The 20,842-nt window shown below is 49.5% G+C and overlaps 1 protein-coding gene across 2 annotated transcripts in view; it reads left to right on the top strand.

Annotated features, from left to right (window-relative positions):
- LOC137532344 (NACHT, LRR and PYD domains-containing protein 3-like) overlaps nucleotides 1–20,842 on the top strand; it is a 475,094-nt gene that overhangs the window by 180,282 nt on the left and 273,970 nt on the right. For both annotated transcript variants that reach the window (XM_068252758.1, XM_068252754.1), the window contains exon 9: nucleotides 13,096–13,260. In XM_068252758.1, coding sequence (XP_068108859.1) covers nucleotides 13,096–13,260 — 165 coding nt within the window. The remainder of the gene's footprint in view (nucleotides 1–13,095; nucleotides 13,261–20,842) is intronic.

Here is a 20,842-nt window from a genome sequence, read left to right as displayed (position 1 = left end):
ATATGTAACATCCATTGCAGTGACTGGGGGAGGGGTTATGGGGTGTGTGGCTGGTTTGGGGGTACATCCATACTGCAGCCCCAATACTCCTGGCTCTGTGTATATGTGACACCCATTGCAGTGACTGGGGAGGGATTGTGGGGGATTGTGGCTGGTTTGGGGGTACATCCATACTGTAGCCCCCAGTACACCTGGCTCTGTGTATATGCGACACCCATTGCAGTGACTGGGTAGGGATTATGGGGGATTGTGGCTGGTTTGGGGGTACATCCATACTGCAGCCCCAATACTCCTGGCTCTGTGTATATGTGACACCCATTGCAGTGACTGGGGAGGGATTATGGGGGATTGTGGCTGGTTTGGGGGTACATACATACTGCAGCCCCCAGTACACCTGGCTCTGTGTATATGTGGCATCCATTGCAGTGACTGGGGGAGGGATTATGGGGGGATTGTGGCTGGTTTGGGGGTACATCCATACTGCAGCCCCCAGTACACCTGGCTCTGTGTATATGTGACATTCATTGCAGTGACTGGGGAGGGATTATGGGGGGATTGTGGCTGGTTTGGGGGTACATCCATGCTGCAGCCCCCAGTACACCTGGCTCTGTGTATATGTGACACCCATTGCAGTGACTGGGGAGGGATTATGGGGGGATTGTGGCTGGTTTGGGGGTACATCCATACTGCAGCCCCCGGTACACCTGGCTCTGTGTATATGTGACACCCATTGCAGTGACTGGGGAGGGATTATGGGGGGATTGTGGCTGGTTTGGGGGTACATCCATACTGCAGCCCCCAGTACACCTGGCTCTGTGTATATGTGACATCCAGTGCAGTGACTGGGGAGGGATTATGGGGGATTGTGGCTGGTTTGGGGGTACATCCATACCGCAGCCCCCAGTACACCTGGCTCTGTGTATATGTGACACCCATTGCAGTGACTGGGGGAGGTATTATGGGGGATTGTGGCTGGTTTGGGGGTACACCCATACTGCAGCCCCCAGTACACCTGGCTCTGTGTATATGTGACACCAATTGCAGTGACTGGAGGAGGGATTATGGGGGATTGTGGCTGGTTTGGGGGTACATCCACACTGCAGCCCCAGTACACCTGGCTCTGTGTATGTGTGACATCCATTGTAGTGAATGGGGGAGGGATTATGGGGGATTGTGGCTGGTTTGGGGGTACATCCATACTGCAGCCCCAGTACACCTGGCTCTGTGTATATGTGACATCCATTGTATTGACTGGGGAGGGATTATGGGGGGGTGGCTGGTTCGGGGGTACATCCATACTGCAGACCCCAGTACACCTGGCTCTGTGTATATGTGACACCCATTGCAGTGACTGAGGAGGGATTATGGGGATTGTGGCTGGTTTGGGGGTACATCCATACTGCAGCCCCAGTACACCTGGCTCTGTGTATATGTGACACCCATTGCAGTGACTGGGGAGGGATTATGGGGATTGTGGCTGGTTTGGGGGTACATCCATACTGCAGCCCCAGTACACCTGGCTCTGTGTATATGTAACATCCATTGCAGTATCTGGGGAGGGATTATGGGGGATTGTGGCTGGTTTGGGGGTACATCCATACTGCAGCCCCCAGTACACCTGGCTTTGTGTATATGTGACATCCATTGCAGTTACTGGGGAGGGATTATGGGGGATTGTGGCTGGTTTGGGGGTACATCAATACTGCAGCCCCCAGTACACCTGGCTTTGTGTATATGACACAAATAAGGGCATTTCCAGGCTGTTGACAAGTGAATGAATGGCCATGTCTGCAGATTCTGTGTTGTCTATAAGATCCATTCAGACGTGTCTGTATTCACCGCATCCATTGTCTTCCACAACATTTCTGGTCCCCCCATACACTATATATGCCCACAACAAAAATGGCTAACATCTGTTCTCATTTGTGCTTTCTATGGAAATCAGACGTGACAAGAATATTAAAACTCCACCCCCAGCACTTCCCAAATCAGTTGTCACTTGTCAGCGGGTCATTGTAATGTCCAGTGTGAGCCCGGCCTCATCCCTATATATAAATTACTTGCTGGTTGAATAAAAGTAACTTTAACTCCAAATTTGCCAGGGGTATGAATAATTATGGGCAGCACTGTGTAACGATCGGTATCAGCACGCAGAGAGAATCTGATTATTGGCGATCTGCAGTATCACCAAGAATGCAGATATATACCCGATTTTTGATGATCTGCAGTATCACCGATAATCCGATATATTGCTAACCTCTGGGCACCAGCAAACGAACACAATAAAGACAGTAGTATAATTCACAGAAGTGTGGAAATATCCATCACACGGCAATTCCTCAGAGGTGTGGTTACCTCTGAATGGGAACCCCGTGTGTGAGATTCTCTAACCAGGCTGAGTGAGGAATCTCGACCCCTAGCAGTAATCGTCTGCTTGGGGCAGGCGTCTCGGAGAGGCAAGCCTCAGAGATAACCCTCCAGTGGGAGACGTTCCACTGAAGGGAGAATGGTCAGACAGGCAAAGGTTCAGCAACAGAGATGACAGATAAAGTACAAAGACAGAAGGCTGATTCGGTATCCAAGGCAAGCAGGGTCTGGCAACGGTATATCAGATATGCGAGGTACCGAATCAGAAGACAGAAGAGTGGTCAGGAAAGCAGAAGGTCATAACAAATAATCAAACAATGCCTAGATTTAGGTGTGAGCTCCTTGAACATCAACACCCCGGGACTAGTCTGAATATGACAAGATGGTAACGCTAATTCCTAGTCTTGGGTGTGAGTTCCGTAGTCATCAACACCCTGGAACTAGTCTGAGCATAACACAGATGAAATTCAGTATTCCTAATCTGGGGTGTGAGGTCCGTGATCATCAACACCCTGGAACTGGGTTCAGCCATACCGACAGATGTAGGCCTATGCGTCGCGTCGGCCAAACCACCGCGTCGAACGCGGAATCCGCCGCCTTGTTCTCAGGACATGCGGCGGTCTCTCCGCATTCAGTCATGCTAGCAGATGCAGGCCCACGTGCGCAACCTGCCGCGTTGGACGCGGAATCAGCCGCCTTGCTCTGAGCACCCGCGGCGGCTTTTCCGCGTTTTCTCACAGTACCCCCCACCCCCCCTGAGGAGTGGACTCCAGACAGCTCCTACCCGGCTTCTCAGGATGTAGGGCGTGGAACTCCTTCTTTAATTTATCCGCATGCATGCGACAATCAGGTACCCATGTTCTTTCCTCAATGCCATAACCCTTCCAGTGAACTAAATACTGCACAATACGTGAATCTAAAATCTTTTCCACTTCATACTCAGGTTGGTCATTCACCATCACAGGGGGAGGAGGAGTGGAATCTACATGCACTGCTGGCTTAAGCAGGGATACATGGAACGATCTTACACCACGCATGCTGGCAGGAAGATCAATGGCATAAGTAACATTGTTGATTTTCCTGGTTACTGGGAAAGGACCCACGAATCTGATTCCTAACTTGGGCGAAGGCTGTTTTAAATTCAGATGACGAGTGGACACCCAGACCAAGTCTCCTGGCCGGAACTTCCACTCTATGGAACGTTTTTTGTCAGCTTGACCTTTCTGACTCTGAAAGGCCTTCTCTAGATTCTTTCTCACGATCCCCCAGATGTTCTTAAATGACTTTTGCCAAGCCTCCAAAGCTGGAAACGGAATGGAAGCTACGCTACTGGCAGTGGGGAGGATTTAGGCAACTTTCCAGTTACCACCTGAAATGGAGAGAATCCAGAGGAAGAGCTTCTCAAATTATTGTGTGCAAATTCTGCGAACGGCAAGAACTTGACCCAATCATTTTGCGCATCCGCAACATAACACCTCAGAATTTGTTCTAGTGACTGATTAATTCTCTCAGTCTGACCATTGGTCTGTGGGTGGTAGCCTGACGAAAATGACAGTTCCATGCCCAATTGATGACAAAATGCCCTCCAAAATTTAGAAACAAATTGGACTCCCCGATCTGACACTATATTTTCCGGAATGCCATGCAGCCGGAAAATCTGCATGATGAAAAGATCGGCCAACTCCTGGGCCGAGGGGAGTCCTTTCTGGGGCATGAAATGGGCCATTTTACTGAATCTGTCGACTACCACCCAAATGACCGACATGCCTTCAGACCTCGGGAGCTCACCCACAAAATCCATGGACAAGTGGGTCCATGGTTCACTCGGGGTGGGGAAAGGCTGCAATGTTCCCACAGGTGCCAGACGGGAGGGTTTGCTTTTTGCTCATACTGCACATTCTCTCACATACTCCTTGCAGTCAGTTGCCAATGAAGGCCACCAAGCACACCTAGCAACAAGGTCCTGTGTTCTGGAGGCCCCAGGATGTCCAGCATTCTTGTGAGAGTGGAACATCTGCAATATCTGGAGACAAAACGGCGATGGTAAAAACATGACCCCTTCAGGCTTTCCCTCAGGGACATCCTGCTGGAAGGGACTTAAAGTCTACATCCAGTTCTTCCAAGTCTCCGTGGCTGCCAATACCACTCTCTGTGGGATAATAGTCTCTGGGTCTGAGGGCTGTGCTGTCTCTGGCTCAAAGCATCTGGATAAAGCATCTACTTTAATGTTTTTACTACCTGGGGTATACGTAATTACAAATCTGAATCTTGAGAAAAACAGTGACCACCAAGCCTGACGGGGACTCAATCTCTTAGCCCCCTCAATGTATTCCAAATTTTTGTGATCAGTGTAAACTGTAATCGTATGTTCTGCTCCCTCTAGCCAATGACGCCATTCTTCAAAGGCCAATTTAATGGCTAGGAGCTCCCTGTTGCCTATATCGTAGTTTTTTTCTGCTGGTGAAAACCTACGAGAAAAATAGGCACACGTATGTAATCTTCCCTGCAACCCAGAACGCTGAGACAACACAGCCCCCACCCCGACCTCTGAGGCATCCACCTCTACGATAAAGGGATAGGAGGTGTCGATGTGTCTCAAAATGGGTGCCGAACAAAACTATTTTTTAAGAGTGGAGAAAGCAGCCAGAGCTTCGGGGCCCCAGTGGTTGGTATCTGCCCCTTTCCTTGTGAGACTGATGAGGGGTGCAATGATTGTGGAGTACCCCTTTATGAACCTTCTATAGTAATTTTCGAACCCCAAGAATCTCTGGAGAGCCTTCAGTCCTACTGGCTGAGGCCACTCCAGGACAGCCGAGACTTTGGCAGGGTCCATAGAAAGGCCCGAGGTAGAAATTATGTACCCCAGAAAGGCGACAGATGTTACCTCAAAAATGCATTTCTCCAACTTAGCATAAAGCATGTTCTGTCTTAGCTTGTGCAGTACAAATCTGACTTGAGCCCTGTGCTCTGAGAGGTTAGCTGAGAAGATTAGTATATCATCTAGATATACCAGGACAAATTTACCCAAAACCTCCCTGAACACCTCATTAATGAGTTCCTGAAAGACGGCCGTGGCGTTACACAACCCGAAGGGCATCACCAGGTACTCGTAATGCCCATCGGGTGTATTAAAGGCCGTCTTCCACTCATCGCCCTCTCTGATCCGCACCAGGTTGTATGCACCCCGCAAATCCAATTTTGAGAAAATCTTAGCGTTGGTGACCTGAGTAAATAAATCGTCTATCAAAGGTAATGGATAGCGATTCTTTACTGTGATTTTATTCAGGCCCCGATAATCAATGCATGGCCGAAGGCCTCCGTCTTTTTTCTTGACAAAAAAGAAACCTGCTCCAGCCAGTGACCGGGAAGGGCGAATGAACCCCTTAGCTAAGTTCTCGCGGATGTATTCCTGCATGGCCAACTTTTCCGGCTCAGACAAATTGTAGAGGTGACCTCTAGGGGGCATACAACCAGACCGGAGATCGATGGGACAATCGAAAGGGCGATGTGGAGGAAGTTTATCGGCTGATTTAGGACAAAACACGTCTCAAAATTCAGTATACTGATCTGGTACTCCCTCCATGTGAATCTTGGTCTGGCCCAAGGTTACCTTCCCTAAACAATGACGAAAGCAATGGGACGACCATCTCGTTAGCTGACCAGAGGTCCAATCAATCAGAGGGGAGTGACGTTGTAACCAGGGCATGCCAAGAATGATCGTGGAGGTAGTCATGTGTAACACAAAAAAATGAAAATTCTCCCTATGCAGCACCCCTATAGTGACTCCCACCTCTGGAGTCTGCGACAGAGGGCTGTTACCCTACAGAGGGGAATCATCCACTGCCGTAACCTGAATAGGTGGTTTTACCGGGATGAGCGGAATACCCAAATTTTTTGCAAATTCGTAATCCATAAAATTAGCCGCTGAGCCTGAGTCAATGAAGGCCTCAGTGACTTCAACTTTATCTTCCCATAAAATAGTGCAAGGAAGAAGCAACCGTTTATCATCTAGGGATAAAAATTGCACGCCTAGGGTATTGCCCCCAACTACTCCTAGGCAGTAGCATTTCCCGATTTCTTAGGGCAATTCTGTACTCTATTACCCCCCTCTGCACAATAAAGACAAAGCTGCTCTGCTATCCAGCGTTTCCGCTCCACTTGAGACAATTTTGACCGACCAATCTGCATTGGTTCAGGTGGAGGCGAAACGGGAGGAGGTGGAGTCACAGGGGGCGCAGCGTGGCATACCATTCTCACATAGTTTCTACCCCGGGTCTGTCTCTGATAGCGCAGCCGGCGATCTATTCTGATGACCGATGAAATGGCCTCATCAATGGACTTAGGTTCAGGCTGACTTAACAAAAGATCAGAGACCTCATCTGACAACCCTGATAAGAAACAATCTAAAAGGGCAAAGGTATCTCACCTGGCTGATACTGACCACCTCCTAAATTCAGCAGCATACTCCTCAACTGGACTCTTGCCTTGACGTAACAGTTTGAGCTTCCGTTCAGAAGTCGAGGCAATGTCTGGATCATCGTAAATTATAGCCATGGCTTTAAAAAATTCCTCTACCCCGTGCGTGAAATCCTCTAACAGGCAGAGTGAGGAATCTCGACCCGTAGCAGTAATCGTCTGCTTGGGGCAGGCGTCTCGGAGAGGCAAGCCTCAGAGATAACCCTCCAGTGGGAGACGTTTCACTAAAGGGAGAATGGTCAGACAGGCAAAGGTTCAGCAACAGAGATGACAGATAAAGTACAAAGACAGAAGGCTGATTCGGTATCCAAGGCAAGCAGGGTCTGGCAACGGTATATCAGATATGCGAGGTACCGAATCAGAAGACAGAAGAGTGGTCAGGAAAGCAGAAGGTCATAACAAATAATCAAACAATGCCTAGACTTAGGTGTGAGCTCCTTGAACATCAACACCCCGGGACTAGTCTGAATATGACAAGATGGTAACGCTAATTCCTAGTCATGGGTGTGAGTTCCGTAGTCATCAACACCCTGGAACTAGTCTGAGCATAACACAGATGAAATTCAGTATTCCTAATCTGGGGTGTGAGGTCCGTGATCATCAACACCCTGGAACTGATCTAGAGAATAACACAAATTCTGACAAAAGGTCTGAGTGCTTCCACGTAGTGATCGCAATGACAGACACCAGAGAAATGACCAGCACCCAGTATATATACTATAGCGCTCTCCAGCGCCTCCCTTAAGTGCTGGACCAATGAGAACTGATACAATTGTCAGCTGACCGGCTTGGTCAGCTGACTCCCTTCTGGCTGTCATAAAAGCTCTGCCTCTCAGCGCGCGCGCGCGTCCTCCTGAACCTGTGTGGACTATCAGTCCCAGCCACACCAGACGTGTTGTAACCCATCCGCTGTGCTGGACGCGGAACCAGCCGCACCGCTATCAAGAGCATGCAGCGGTTTCTCCGCGTTCAGCCATACTGACAGATGTAGGCCTATGCGTGCAAACTGCTGCGTCAGACGCGGAATCCGCCGCCTTGTTCTCAGGACATGCGGCGGTTTCTCCGTGTTCAGTCATGCTAGCAGATGCAGGCCCACGCGCGCAACCTGCCGCGTTGGACGCGGAATCAGCCACCTTGCTCTGAGCACCCGCGGCGGCTTTTCTGCATTTTCTCACACACTGTATATAAATAATGGACCCACTGGTTTGTCTCACAGAACTAATTTCCAAACAACCATTATAATCACAAGGTTATTTTATAGAGATTTCTTACCTTTTTTAATGTTGTGATTTTTCAGTATTTCAGTACCTGTAGCAGAAGCGCAGTCACTGGGTAATGCTGCCGGCAGCGGGTGTGATGGTGTAAAAGTCACATGGCTCCAGTGGGATCAGCCATCAGGCGACTTGGCGGTCGATCAATCATCCAATTCAATTATAATAATCAAACTGGATAAAAATTGGTGCCATCAAGTGCATGCCCGACCGACAATGCGACCAATTTAGGGCCACATTTGGTTGCATTAGACGATTGCACATGCTGCAAGACGTAGGGATGACTTGCTTGATCGGGTGGGTTGCGGCAACAGTGTGCGATATCAGGACGAGCAACGAATCCCCGGTGTTGTCTCCCCTCATCTCTAATATCCCCCCGGGTGCCCAGCATAAGATATAAATTACGTGTCCCCCCAGGTGCCCAGCATAAGCTATACATTACGTGTCCCCCCGGGTGCCCAGCATAAGCTATACATTACGTGTCCCCCCGGGTGCCCAGCATAAGCTATACATTACGTGTCCCCCCGGGTGCCCAGCATAAGCTATGCAATACGTGTTCCCCCCGGGTGCCCAGCATAAGCTATACATTACGTGTCTCCCTGGGTGCCCAGCATAAGCTATACATTACGTGTCCCCGCGGGTGACCAGCATAAGCTATACATTACATGTCCCCCCGGGTGCCCAGCGTAATCTATACATTACGTGTCCCCCCAGGTGCCCAGCATAAGCTATACATTACATGTCCCCCCGGGTGCCCAGCATAAGCTATACATTACATGTCCCCGCGGGTGCCCAGCATAAGCTATACATTACATGTCCCCCCGGGTGCCCAGCATAAGCTATACATTACATGTCCCCCCGGGTGCCCAGCATAAGCTATACATTACATGTCCCCGCGGGTGCCCAGCATAAGCTATACATTACATGTCCCCCCGGGTGCCCAGCATAAGCTATACATTACGTGTCCCCGCGGGTGCCCAGCATAAGCTATACATTACATGTCCCCCCGGGTGCCCAGCATAAGCTATACATTACATGTCCCCCCGGGTGCCCAGCGTAATCTATACATTACGTGTCCCCCCAGGTGCCCAGCATAAGCTATACATTACATGTCCCCCCGGGTGCCCAGCATAAGCTATACATTACATGTCCCCGCGGGTGCCCAGCATAAGCTATACATTACGTGTCCCCCCGGGTGCCCAGCATAAGCTATACATTACGTGTCCCCGCGGGTGCCCAGCATAAGCTATACATTACATGTCCCCCCGGGTGCCCAGCATAAGCTATACATTACGTGTCCCCCCGGGTGCCCAGCATAAGCTATACATTACGTGTCCCCCCGGGTGCCCAGCATAAGCTATACATTACGTGTCCCCCCAGGTGCCCAGCATAAGCTATACATTACGTGTCCCCCCGGGTGCCCAGCATAAGCTATACATTACGTGTCCCCCCGGGTGCCCAGCATAAGCTATACATTACGTGTCCCCCCAGGTGCCCAGCATAAGCTATACATTACGTGTCCCCCCGGGTGCCCAGCATAAGCTATACATTACGTGTCCCCCCGGGTGCCCAGCATAAGCTATACATTACGTGTCCCCGCGGGTGCCCAGCATAAGCTATACATTACGTGTCCCCCGGGTGCCCAGCATAAGCTATACATTACGTGTCCCCGCGGGTGCCCAGCATAAGCTATACATTACGTGTCCCCCCAGGTGCCCAGCATAAGCTATACATTACGTGTCCCCCCGGGTGCCCAGCATAAGCTATACATTACGTGTCCCCCCGGGTGCCCAGCATAAGCTATACATTACGTGTCCCCCCGGGTGCCCAGCATAAGCTATACATTACGTGTCCCCCCGGGTGCCCAGCATAAGCTATACATTACGTGTCCCCGCGGGTGCCCAGCATAAGCTATACATTACGTGTCCCCCGGGTGCCCAGCATAAGCTATACATTACGTGTCCCCGCGGGTGCCCAGCATAAGCTATACATTACGTGTCCCCCCAGGTGCCCAGCATAAGCTATACATTACATGTCCCCCCGGGTGCCCAGCATAAGCTATACATTACATGTCCCCCCGGGTGCCCAGCATAAGCTATACAATACGTGTTCCCCCCGGGTGCCCAGCATAAGCTATACATTACGTGTCTCCCTGGGTGCCCAGCATAAGCTATACATTACGTGTCCCCGCGGGTGACCAGCATAAGCTATACATTACGTGTCCCCCCAGGTGCCCAGCATAAGCTATACATTACATGTCCCCCCGGGTGCCCAGCATAAGCTATACATTACATGTCCCCCCGGGTGCCCAGCATAAGCTATACATTACATGTCCCCCCGGGTGCCCAGCATAAGCTATACATTACATGTCCCCCCGGGTGCCCAGCATAAGCTATACATTACATGTCCCCCCGGGTGCCCAGCATAAGCTATACATTACATGTCCCCCCGGGTGCCCAGCATAAGCTATACATTACATGTCCCCCCGGGTGCCCAGCATAAGCTATACATTACATGTCTGTGGCTTCTGCTTGTCCTCCGCTGGTTCCGGGCGCACTCCTTGCTCCATACACACGCCCCACATGATAGCCTAGTAAGGGCACATGTGTGATGTCAGGCATCACAGACCCGCCCACATTACTAGGAAACCACGTGGCACGTGTGTGTGGAGAACGGAGGAGGCTCAGAGCCAGCGGAGGACAAGCAGCAGCCATGGACAGGTAATATATAGCTTGCACTGGGCACCCGGGGGACATTAAACATTAAGGGGACAGGGTTAATTAGGGGTCAAGATGCAGTGTCACAAGGCCGAGTCGTGATCAAATGCAGCATGGAATTGATCGGGTATTGGCCTGTGGTGTATGGGCAGCGGGCAGATCTCTCTCTAATCAGATTCAGTTAGAGGGATTTGTCTCTTGGCTGAATCTTCCCATCATCGCTAGATGTAGGGCCACCTTTATAGCATAACATTAGCAAAGTGCTTGCAGTATGACCAGCCCTAACACATACACATGTGCATAGCATACACAGCATGCATCACTTGGGAGTTTAAGTGGTACATACATGATTACTCATAAGATAAATAAAGTAAAAAAACAAACACCAGGTTGGATGAAAATGGCCGTAGGCACTGTTTATTGCGGTTTACTTTATTAAATAATTAATCTTTATTATCAACACTTTCAATTATTAAATTAATACGCATATAACCAAACAAAACTCCAAACAGTATAACAATAAATCTTCCAGAATACAGTCTTCAGACTAGTATTATCCCAAATAATCCAGTAAAAACTACTCAACCCACAATCGCCAATAAAGTCAATACGCCTACGACAGTCTTTGAACAAAAGGGAGGGCGGGTGTGTGCTCCCAGCTCCCAGCTCGCCTGACTGGAAACTGAGGAGCTTCACAGAGCAACAGAGATGTCTTGACAGGACCGCCTCTGTGATTGGCCGAATGACTCTTGGCTCCAAATGACAGCTGCCAATCACAGAGAGCTCCTCTGACACATCTGCACAGCAACCGTATTCCTCACAGGCTTCTTAGAGACAGCCCATAACCTGAAAGAAAAAAAAGACACAGCCAGCATCAAATAGAAAAAAAAACAATTTAACCCTAAGAGTACCATCAGTCTTGTATGTGGTATATATATATATATATATATATATATATATATATATATATATATATAATTACCTGTATAACCTTTCATTAGCTATATATAAATCCTACCAGGAATACCTAGCTAAACTATACAATGTAAACCCACAGGGGACCCTTAACTGTGTGCCCACCAAATTCCCAAGAGGCCTGTGTTTTATACTGTCACAATGGCCTTCCAATGTATAACTATCTGAAGAAAAAGTAACATTAGGTCCTGCACCAATCAGACTGTCAGCAACTGTGTGAACAAAGGTAACCCTCAAATACCACACTGAGTTTCTACATGTACTAGTGACCTTAGCCCATCTAAAAATGGGCTAGGTCTGTCACCGCTCATCCGCTGGGCGCACCCCCCACCGCGCGCACACGCCTGCCCCTCCTGGCCCCCAGCCGCGTCATTCTCCCAGCACTCCTCAGTGTCTCTATGTCCCTCTCTGCACATGCGCACTGCAAAAACACACACTCACACACAGGGGCATGGGACGCAGAGACACTTGTGTTTTATTAGGTAGGATAGCTATTTACTTAGCAGGGTGTGTGAAAAAAAGCGAATGAAAATCCAAGTAAGCTTCCTCAGTGATATAAAGTGTTTCCTGTAACAGAAATGCTGTTTTCAGCTCTATTTCACATGTAAGCAAAGACATCCATACTGAAAGACTAATTGCAATTCCTGATATCAGTGTAAGGACACCTTTATTTAGGACATGATGGAGTCTCCTGTAATTGTCTGGTAACATCTCCTCTGTGTCTGCAGTCTGGATTATAATAAACAGACCTCACATTCTGCACAGGTGATAGGAGGCATCCTGGGTTTCCCTATAAGTAACCCCACCCCACCCCTGCATGCCCAGAGGCCCCCCTGTAACACTGCTATAGAGGGGAGAGACATCATCCCATTTACCCTATTCTGACAATGTGGGGGATGGGTGCCCTCCTGTGTGAATCAGTCTGCTGTGTGACATGACCTAAACTTGCTGTAGCAGGTCTGTACATTGTTCACTAATGTCTATGAGGTTCCTATTGCTACCTGCAAGTGGTAATACTGGAATATTCATGTCACATATCTTATTTAAGTGGATTAAATTAAAATAGGATTGTGTAACACAGAGAAAAAGAGTATTCCTTATGAGCAATAAAATTATGATGCCCTCTAGCTGTGGACATACGTATGACAGTATTTAAATTTTAAGGATTGATAAAAATATAAATTCTTGTAAATATAATGAGAAAAAGTTTAATTCAATGTAAGCATAAATCATACAAATTGTATGCAGTTTTTATAGATTTCTGGTAACATTCTTCTCTTCTCCTGCAGTTTGGAGTATAATGGTCTGCGCTCCAGTTGCTGCCCCCACCTGGCATCCGGCATAAGGAATAACCAGACTCTGAGAAAGCTGAGCCTGTCATATAACAAGCTGGGGGGTGATGAATTCAGTGACCTGATGGAGGCTCTGCCAACAAGCCGGATAGAGGAATTACTGTGAGTATAACAGCCCTGATTGCAGCAGAGACCAGCAGAATTATTTCCCTTTATTCCATCCACATTTACCATTCTCACATTCCCCAATAGTGACACCATTGCAGTGACTGGGGAAGGATTATGGGGGGATTGTGGCTGGTTCGGGGTACATCCATACTGCAGCCCCCAGTACACCTGGCTCTGTGTATATGTGACATCCATTGCAGTGACTGGGGAGGGATTATGGGGGGATTGTGGCTGGTTTGGGGGTACATCCATACTGCAGCCCCCAGTACACCTGGCTCTGTGTATATGTGACACCCATTGCAGTGACTGGGGAGGGATTATGGGGGGATTGTGGCTGGTTTGGGGGTACATCCATACTGCAGCCCCCAGTGCACTTGGCTCTGTGTATATGTGACACCCATTGCAGTGACTGGGGGAGGGATTATGGGGGATTGTGGCTGGTTTGGGGGTACATCCATACTGCAGCCCCCAGTACACCTGGTTCTGTGTATATGTGACACCAATTGCAGTGACTGGAGGAGGGGTTATGGGGGATTGTGGCTGGTTTGGGGGTACATCCATACTGCAGCCCCCAGTACACCTGGCTCTGTGTATATGTGACACCCATTGCAGTGACTGGGGAGGGATTATGGGGGATTGTGGCTGGTTTGGGGGTACATCCATACTGCAGCCCGGTACACCTGGCTCTGTGTATATGTGACACCCATTGCAGTGACTGGGGAGGGATTATGGGGGATTGTGGCTGGTTTGGGGGTACATCCATACTGCAGCCCCCAGTACACCTGGCTCTGTGTATATGTGACACCCATTGCAGTGACTGGGAAGGGATTATGGGGGATTGTGGCTGGTTTGGGGGTACATCCATACTGCAGCCCCAGTACACCTGGCTCTGTGTATATGTGACACCCATTGCAGTGACTGGGGAGGGATTATGGGGGATTGTGGCTGGTTTGGGGGTACATCCATACTGCAGCCCCCAGTACACCTGGCTCTGTGTATATGTGACACCCATTGCAGTGACTGGGAAGGGATTATGGGGGATTGTGGCTGGTTTGGGGGTACATCCATACTGCAGCCCCAGTACACCTGGCTCTGTGTATATGTGACACCCATTGCAGTGACTGGGGAGGGATTATGGGGGATTGTGGCTGGTTTGGGGGTACATCCATACTGCAGCCCCAGTACACCTGGCTCTGTGTATATGTGACATCCATTGCAGTGACTGGGGAGGGATTATGGGGGGATAGGGGCTGGTTTGGGGGTACATCCATACTGCAGCCCCCAGTACACCTGGCTCTGTGTATATGTGACACCCATTGCAGTGACTGGGGAGGGATTATGGGGGATTGTGGCTGGTTTGGGGGTACATCCATACTGCAGCCCCCAGTACACCTGGCTCTGTGTATATGTGACACCCATTGCAGTGACTGGGGAGGGATTATGGGGGGATAGGGGCTGGTTTGGGGGTACATCCATACTGCGGCCCCCAGTACACCTGGCTCTCTGTATATGTGACACCCATTGCAGTGACTGGGGAGGGATTATGGGGGATTGTGGCTGGTTTGGGGGTACATCCATACTGCAGCCCCCAGTACACCCGGCTCTGTGTATATGTGACACCCATTGCAGTGACTGGGGAGGGATTATGGGGGATTGTGGCTGGTTTGGGGGTATATCCATACTGCAGCCCCCAGTACACCTGGCTCTGTGTATATGTGACACCCATTGCAGTGACTGGGGGAGGGATTATGGGGGGATTGTGGCTGGTTTGGGGGTACATCCATACTGCAGCCCCCAGTACACCTGGCTCTGTGTATATGTGACACCCATTGCAGTGACTGGGGACAGATTATGGGGGGATTGTGGCTGGTTTGGGGGTACATCTATACTGCAGCCCCCAGTACACCTGGCTCTGTGTATATGTGACACCCATTGCAGTGACTGGGGAGGGATTATGGGGGATTGTGGCTGGTTTGGGGGTACATCCATACTGCAGCCTCCAGTACACCTGGCTCTGTGTATATGTGACACCCATTGCAGTGACTGGGGAGGGATTATGGGGGATTGTGGCTGGTTTGGGGGTACATCCATACTGCAGCCCCCAGTACACCTGGCTCTGTGTATATGTGACACCCATTGCAGTGACTGGGGGAGGGATTATGGGGGATTGTGGCTGGTTTGGGGGTACATCTATACTGCAGCCCCCAGTACACCTGGCTCTGTGTATATGTGACATCCATTGCAGTGACTGGGGAGGGATTATGGGGGGATTGTGGCTGGTTTGGTGGTACATCCATACTGCAGCCCCAGTACACCTGGCTCTGTGTATATGTGACACCCATTGCAGTGACTGGGGAGGGATTATGGGGGGATTGTGGTTGGTTTGGGGGTACATCTATACTGCAGCCCCCAGTACACCTGGCTCTGTGTATATGTGACATCCATTGCAGTGACTGGGGAGGGATTATGGGGGGATTGTGGCTGGTTTGGTGGTACATCCATACTGCAGCCCCAGTACACCTGGCTCTGTGTATATGTGACACCCATTGCAGTGACTGGGGAGGGATTATGGGGGGTTGTGGCTGGTTTGGGGGTACATCTATACTGCAGCCCCTAGTACACCTGGCTCAGTGTATATGTGACACCCATTGCAGTGACTGGGGGAGGGATTATGGGGGATTGTGGTTGGTTTGGGGGTACATCCATACTGCAGCCCCAATACTCCTGGCTCTGTGTATATGTGACACCCATTGCAGTGACTGGGGGAGGGATTATGGGGGATTGTGGCTGGTTTGGGGGTACATCCATACTGCAGCCCCAGTACACCTGGCTCTGTGTATATGTGACACCCATTGCAGTGACTGGGAAGGGATTATGGGGGATTGTGGCTGGTTTGGGGGTACATCCATACTGCATCCCCAGTACACCTGGCTCTGTGTATATGTGACACCCATTGCAGTGACTGGGGAGGGATTATGGGGGATTGTGGCTGGTTTGGGGGTACATCCATACTGCAGCCCCCAGTACACCTGGCTCTGTGTATATGTGACACCCATTGCAGTGACTGGGGAGGGATTATGGGGGATTGTGGCTGCTTTGGGGGTACATCCATACTGCAGCCCCCAGTACATCTGGCTCTGTGTATATGTGACATCCATTGCAGTGACTGGGGGAGAGATTATGGGGGATTGTGGCTGGTTTGGGGGTACATCCATACTGCAGCCCCCAGTACACCTGGCTCTGTGTATATGTGACAAATAAGGGTATTTCAAGGCTGTAGACAAGTGAATAAATGGCCATGTCTGCAGATTCTGTGTTGTCTATAAGCTCCATTCAGATATATCCCTAGTCACTGTATCCATTGTCTTCCACAACATTTCTGCTCCCCCCCCCCCATACACTATATATGCCCACAACAAAAATGGCTAACATCTGTTCTCATTAGTGCTTTCTATGGAAATCAGACGTGACAAGAATATTATAACTCCGCCCCCAGCCCCTCCCAAATCAGTTGTCGCTTGTCAGCAGGTCATTGTAATGTCCAGTGTGAGCCCGGCCTCATCCCTATATATAAATTACTTGCTTATTGAATAAAAGTAACTTTTAAGTCCAAATTTGCCAGGGGTATGAATAATTATGGGCAGCACTGTATATAAATAATGGACACACTGGCTTGTTTCACAGAACAAATCTCCAAACAACCATTATAATCACAAAGGGATTTTTTAGAGATTTCTTACCTTTTTAATTGTTGTGATGTTTCAGTATTTCAGTACCTGTAGCAGAAGCGCAGTCACTGGGTAATGCTGCCGGCAGCGGGTGTGATGGTGTAAAAGTCACATGGCTCCAGTGGGATCAGCCATAAGGTAGCCATACATCAGGCGACTTGGCAGTCGATCAATCATCCAATTCAATTATGATAATCAAATTCGATAAAAATCGGTGCCATCAAGTGCATGCCTGACCGACAATGCGACCAATTTAGGGCCACATTTGGTTGCATTAGACGATTGCACATGCTGCAAGATGTAGGGCTGACTTGCTTGATCAGGTGGGTGGCGGCAACAGTGTGCGATATCGGGACGAGCAACGAATCCCCCGGCATTGTCTCCCCTCATTTCTAATATCCCCCCAAGTGCCCAGCATAAGCTATACATTACATGTCCCCCCGGGTGCCCAGCATAAGCTATACATTACGTGTCCCCCCGGGTGCCCAGCATAAGCTATACATTACATGTCCCCCCGGGTGCCCAGCATAAGCTATACTGTAACGATCGGTGTAACACAGAGAGGGTCTGATTATTGGTGATCTGCAGTATCACCAAAAATGCAGATACATACCTGATTATTGATGATCTGCAGTATCACCGATAATCAGATATATTACTAACCTCTGGACACCTGAGTAATATGAGTGTTTGGTGCAACAGTAATACTTTGAGGACAAAATCTGGAGAACAGGTACAAAGGCAGTAAGGAATACTGCACTAGAGAACGAGTACCTTTCAGCAGCCTGAGAATCTCCCGCAGGGAGGAGTCAGGCTGGGAGAAGGAAGGACCAGAGCGTGAGTGACACCAAGGAGGATGTCACTGACTGATCTGTGAACTATCTCTAAACTGGGGAGCTAGTTCTCAAGGTCGGGCAAGCCAGGTGGGCAACACACGGACAAACAAAGTACAAAGACAGGAGGCTGATTCGGTAATCCTAAGGCACGCAGGGTTTGGCAACAGTGTATCAGATATAGCGAAGTACCGAATCAGTGAACAGAAGAGTGGTCAGGAAAGCAGTAAGTCATAACAGATAATAAACAATGCCTAGTGTTGGGTGTGAGCTCCGTGATCATCAACACCCTGGAACTACTCTGACATATAACAGAATGATAACACAAGTCCCTAGTCTTGGGTGTGAGGTCCGTGATCATCAACACCATGGAACTAGTCTGAAGTATAACAGAATGGTAACACAAGTCCCTAATCTTGGGTGTGAGGTCCTTGATCATCAACACCCGGGAACTAGTCTGAAGTATAACAGAATGGTAACACAGATTCTGACAAAAAGGCCTGAGTGCTTCCACGTAGTGATCGCAACGGCAGACAACCAGTGAATGACCAGCACCCGGTATATATAGCACAGCGCTCTGCAGCGCCTCCCCTAAGTGCTGGACCAATGGGAACTGGTTGAATCATCAGCTGACCGGCTTATTCAGCTGACTCCCTTCTGGCTGTCATAAAAGTTCTGCCTCTCAGCGCGCGCGTCTTTCTGAACCTGTGTGGACTATCAGTCCCAGCCACACCAGACATGTGTTGTGTACCACCCGCCGCGCTGGATGCGGAACCAGCCGCACCGCTATCAGGGCATGCGGCGGTTTCTCCGCGTTTAGCCATACTGGCAGATGTAGGCCCACGCGTGCAAACCGCCGCGTTAGATGCGGAATCAGCCGCCTTGTTCTGAGCACATGTGGCGGCTTTTCCGCGTTTTCTCACAGTACCCCCCCCCCCCCCCTGAGGAGTGGACTCCGGACAGCTCCTACCCGGTTTCTCAGGATGTAGGGCGTGGTACTCCCTCCTTAATTCATCCGCATGCATGCGGCAATCAGGTACTCATGTTCTTTCCTCAATGCCATAACCCTTCCAGTGAACCAAATACTGTACTGAGTTCTGTACAATACGTGAGTCTAAAATCTTTTCCACTTCATACTCAGGTTGGTCATCCACCATCACAGGGGGAGAAGGAGTGGAATCTACATGCACTGCTGGCTTAAGCAGGGATACATGGAATGATCTCACACCACGTATACTGGCAGGAAGATCAATGGCATAAGTAACATTGTTGATTTTCCTGGTTACTGGGAAAGGACCCACAAATCTGGGTCCTAGCTTGGGGGAAGGCTGTTTTAGAGCCAAATGACGAGTTGACACCCAGACCAAGTCTCCTGGCCGGAACTTCCACTCTATGGAACGTTTCTTGTCAGCTTGACCTTTCTGACTCTGAAAAGCCTTCTCTAGATTCTTTTTCACAATTCCCCAAATGTTTTTAAATGACTTTTGCCAAGCTTCCAGAGCTGGAAACGGAGTAGAAGCTACTGGCAATGGGGAGAACCTAGGCAACCTTCCTGTTACCACCTGGAACGGAGAGAATCCAGAAGAAGAGCTTTTCAAATTATTGTGTGCAAATTCTGCAAATGGCAAGAACTTACCCAATCAGTCTGTGCCTCCGCAACATAACACCTTAAAAACTGTTCCAGAGATTGATTAATTCTCTCGGTCTGACCATTGGTCTGTGGGTGGTAGCCCAACGAAAACAAAAGTTCCATGCCCAATTGATGACAGAATGCCCTCCAAAATTTAGAAACAAATTGGACTCCCCGATCTGACACTATATTTTCCGGAATGCCATGTAGCCGGAAGATATGCAGGATGAAGAGATCGGCCAACTCCTGGGCCGAGGGGAGTCCTTTCAGGGGCACGAAATGGGCCATTTTACTGAATCTGTCGACTACCACCCAAATGACCGACATGCCCTCAGACTTCGGGAGTTCGCCAACAAAACCCATGGACAAATGGGTCCATGGTTCACTCGGGGTGGGTAAAGGCTGCAATGTTCCCACAGGTGCCTGACGGGAGGGTTTACTTCTTGCACACACTACACATTCTCTCACATATTCCTTGCAGTCAGTTGCCAATGAAGGCCACCATGCACACCTAGCAACAAGGTCCTGTGTTCTGGTGGCACCAGGATGTCCAGCATTTTTGTGGGAGTGGAACATCTGCAATATCTGGAGGCGAAATGGCAACGGTACAAACATGACCCCTTCAGGCTTTCCTTCAGGGACATTCTGCTGGAAGGGACTTAAAGTTTCAGTCCAGTTCCTCCAGGTCTCTGTGGCTGCCAACACCACTTTCTGTGGGAAAATAGTTTCTGGGTCTGAGGGCTGTGCTGTCTCTGGCTCAAAACATCTGGATAAAGCGTCTGCTTTAATGTTTTTACTACCCGGGGTTTACGTAATTATAAATCTGAATCTCTAGAAAAACAGTGACCACCGAGCCTGTCGGGGACTCAATCTCTTAGCCCCCTCGATGTATTCCAAATTTTTGTGATTAGTGTAAACTGTAATCGTATGTTCTGCTCCTTCTAGCCAATGACGCCATTCTTCAAAGGCCAATTTAATGGCTAGGAGCTCCCTGTTGCCTATATCGTAGTTTTTCTCTGCGGGTGAAAATCTACGAGAGAAATAGGCACACGGGTGTAACCTTCCCTGCAACCCAGAACGCTGAGACAGCACAGCCCCTACCCCAACCTCTGAGGCATCTACCTCCACAATAAAGGGATAGGAAATGTCGACGTGTCTCAAAATGGGTGCAGTACAAAACAATTCCTTCAGGGTGGAGAAAGCAGCAAGAGCTTCGGAGGACCAGTGGTTAATATTTGCCCCTTTCTTTGTGAGGCTGGTGAGGGGTGCAATGACTGTGGAATACCCCTTTATGAACCTTCTATAGTAGTTAGCGAACCCTAAGAATCTCTGTAGAGCCTTCAGTCCCACCGGCTGAGGCCACTCCAGAACAGCAGAGACCTTGG

Source organism: Hyperolius riggenbachi, chromosome 1 (genome assembly GCF_040937935.1).
Source record: "Hyperolius riggenbachi isolate aHypRig1 chromosome 1, aHypRig1.pri, whole genome shotgun sequence".
NCBI classification, from domain to species: Eukaryota; Metazoa; Chordata; class Amphibia; order Anura; family Hyperoliidae; genus Hyperolius; species Hyperolius riggenbachi.
This window is presented reverse-complemented; position numbering and strand designations above follow the sequence as displayed.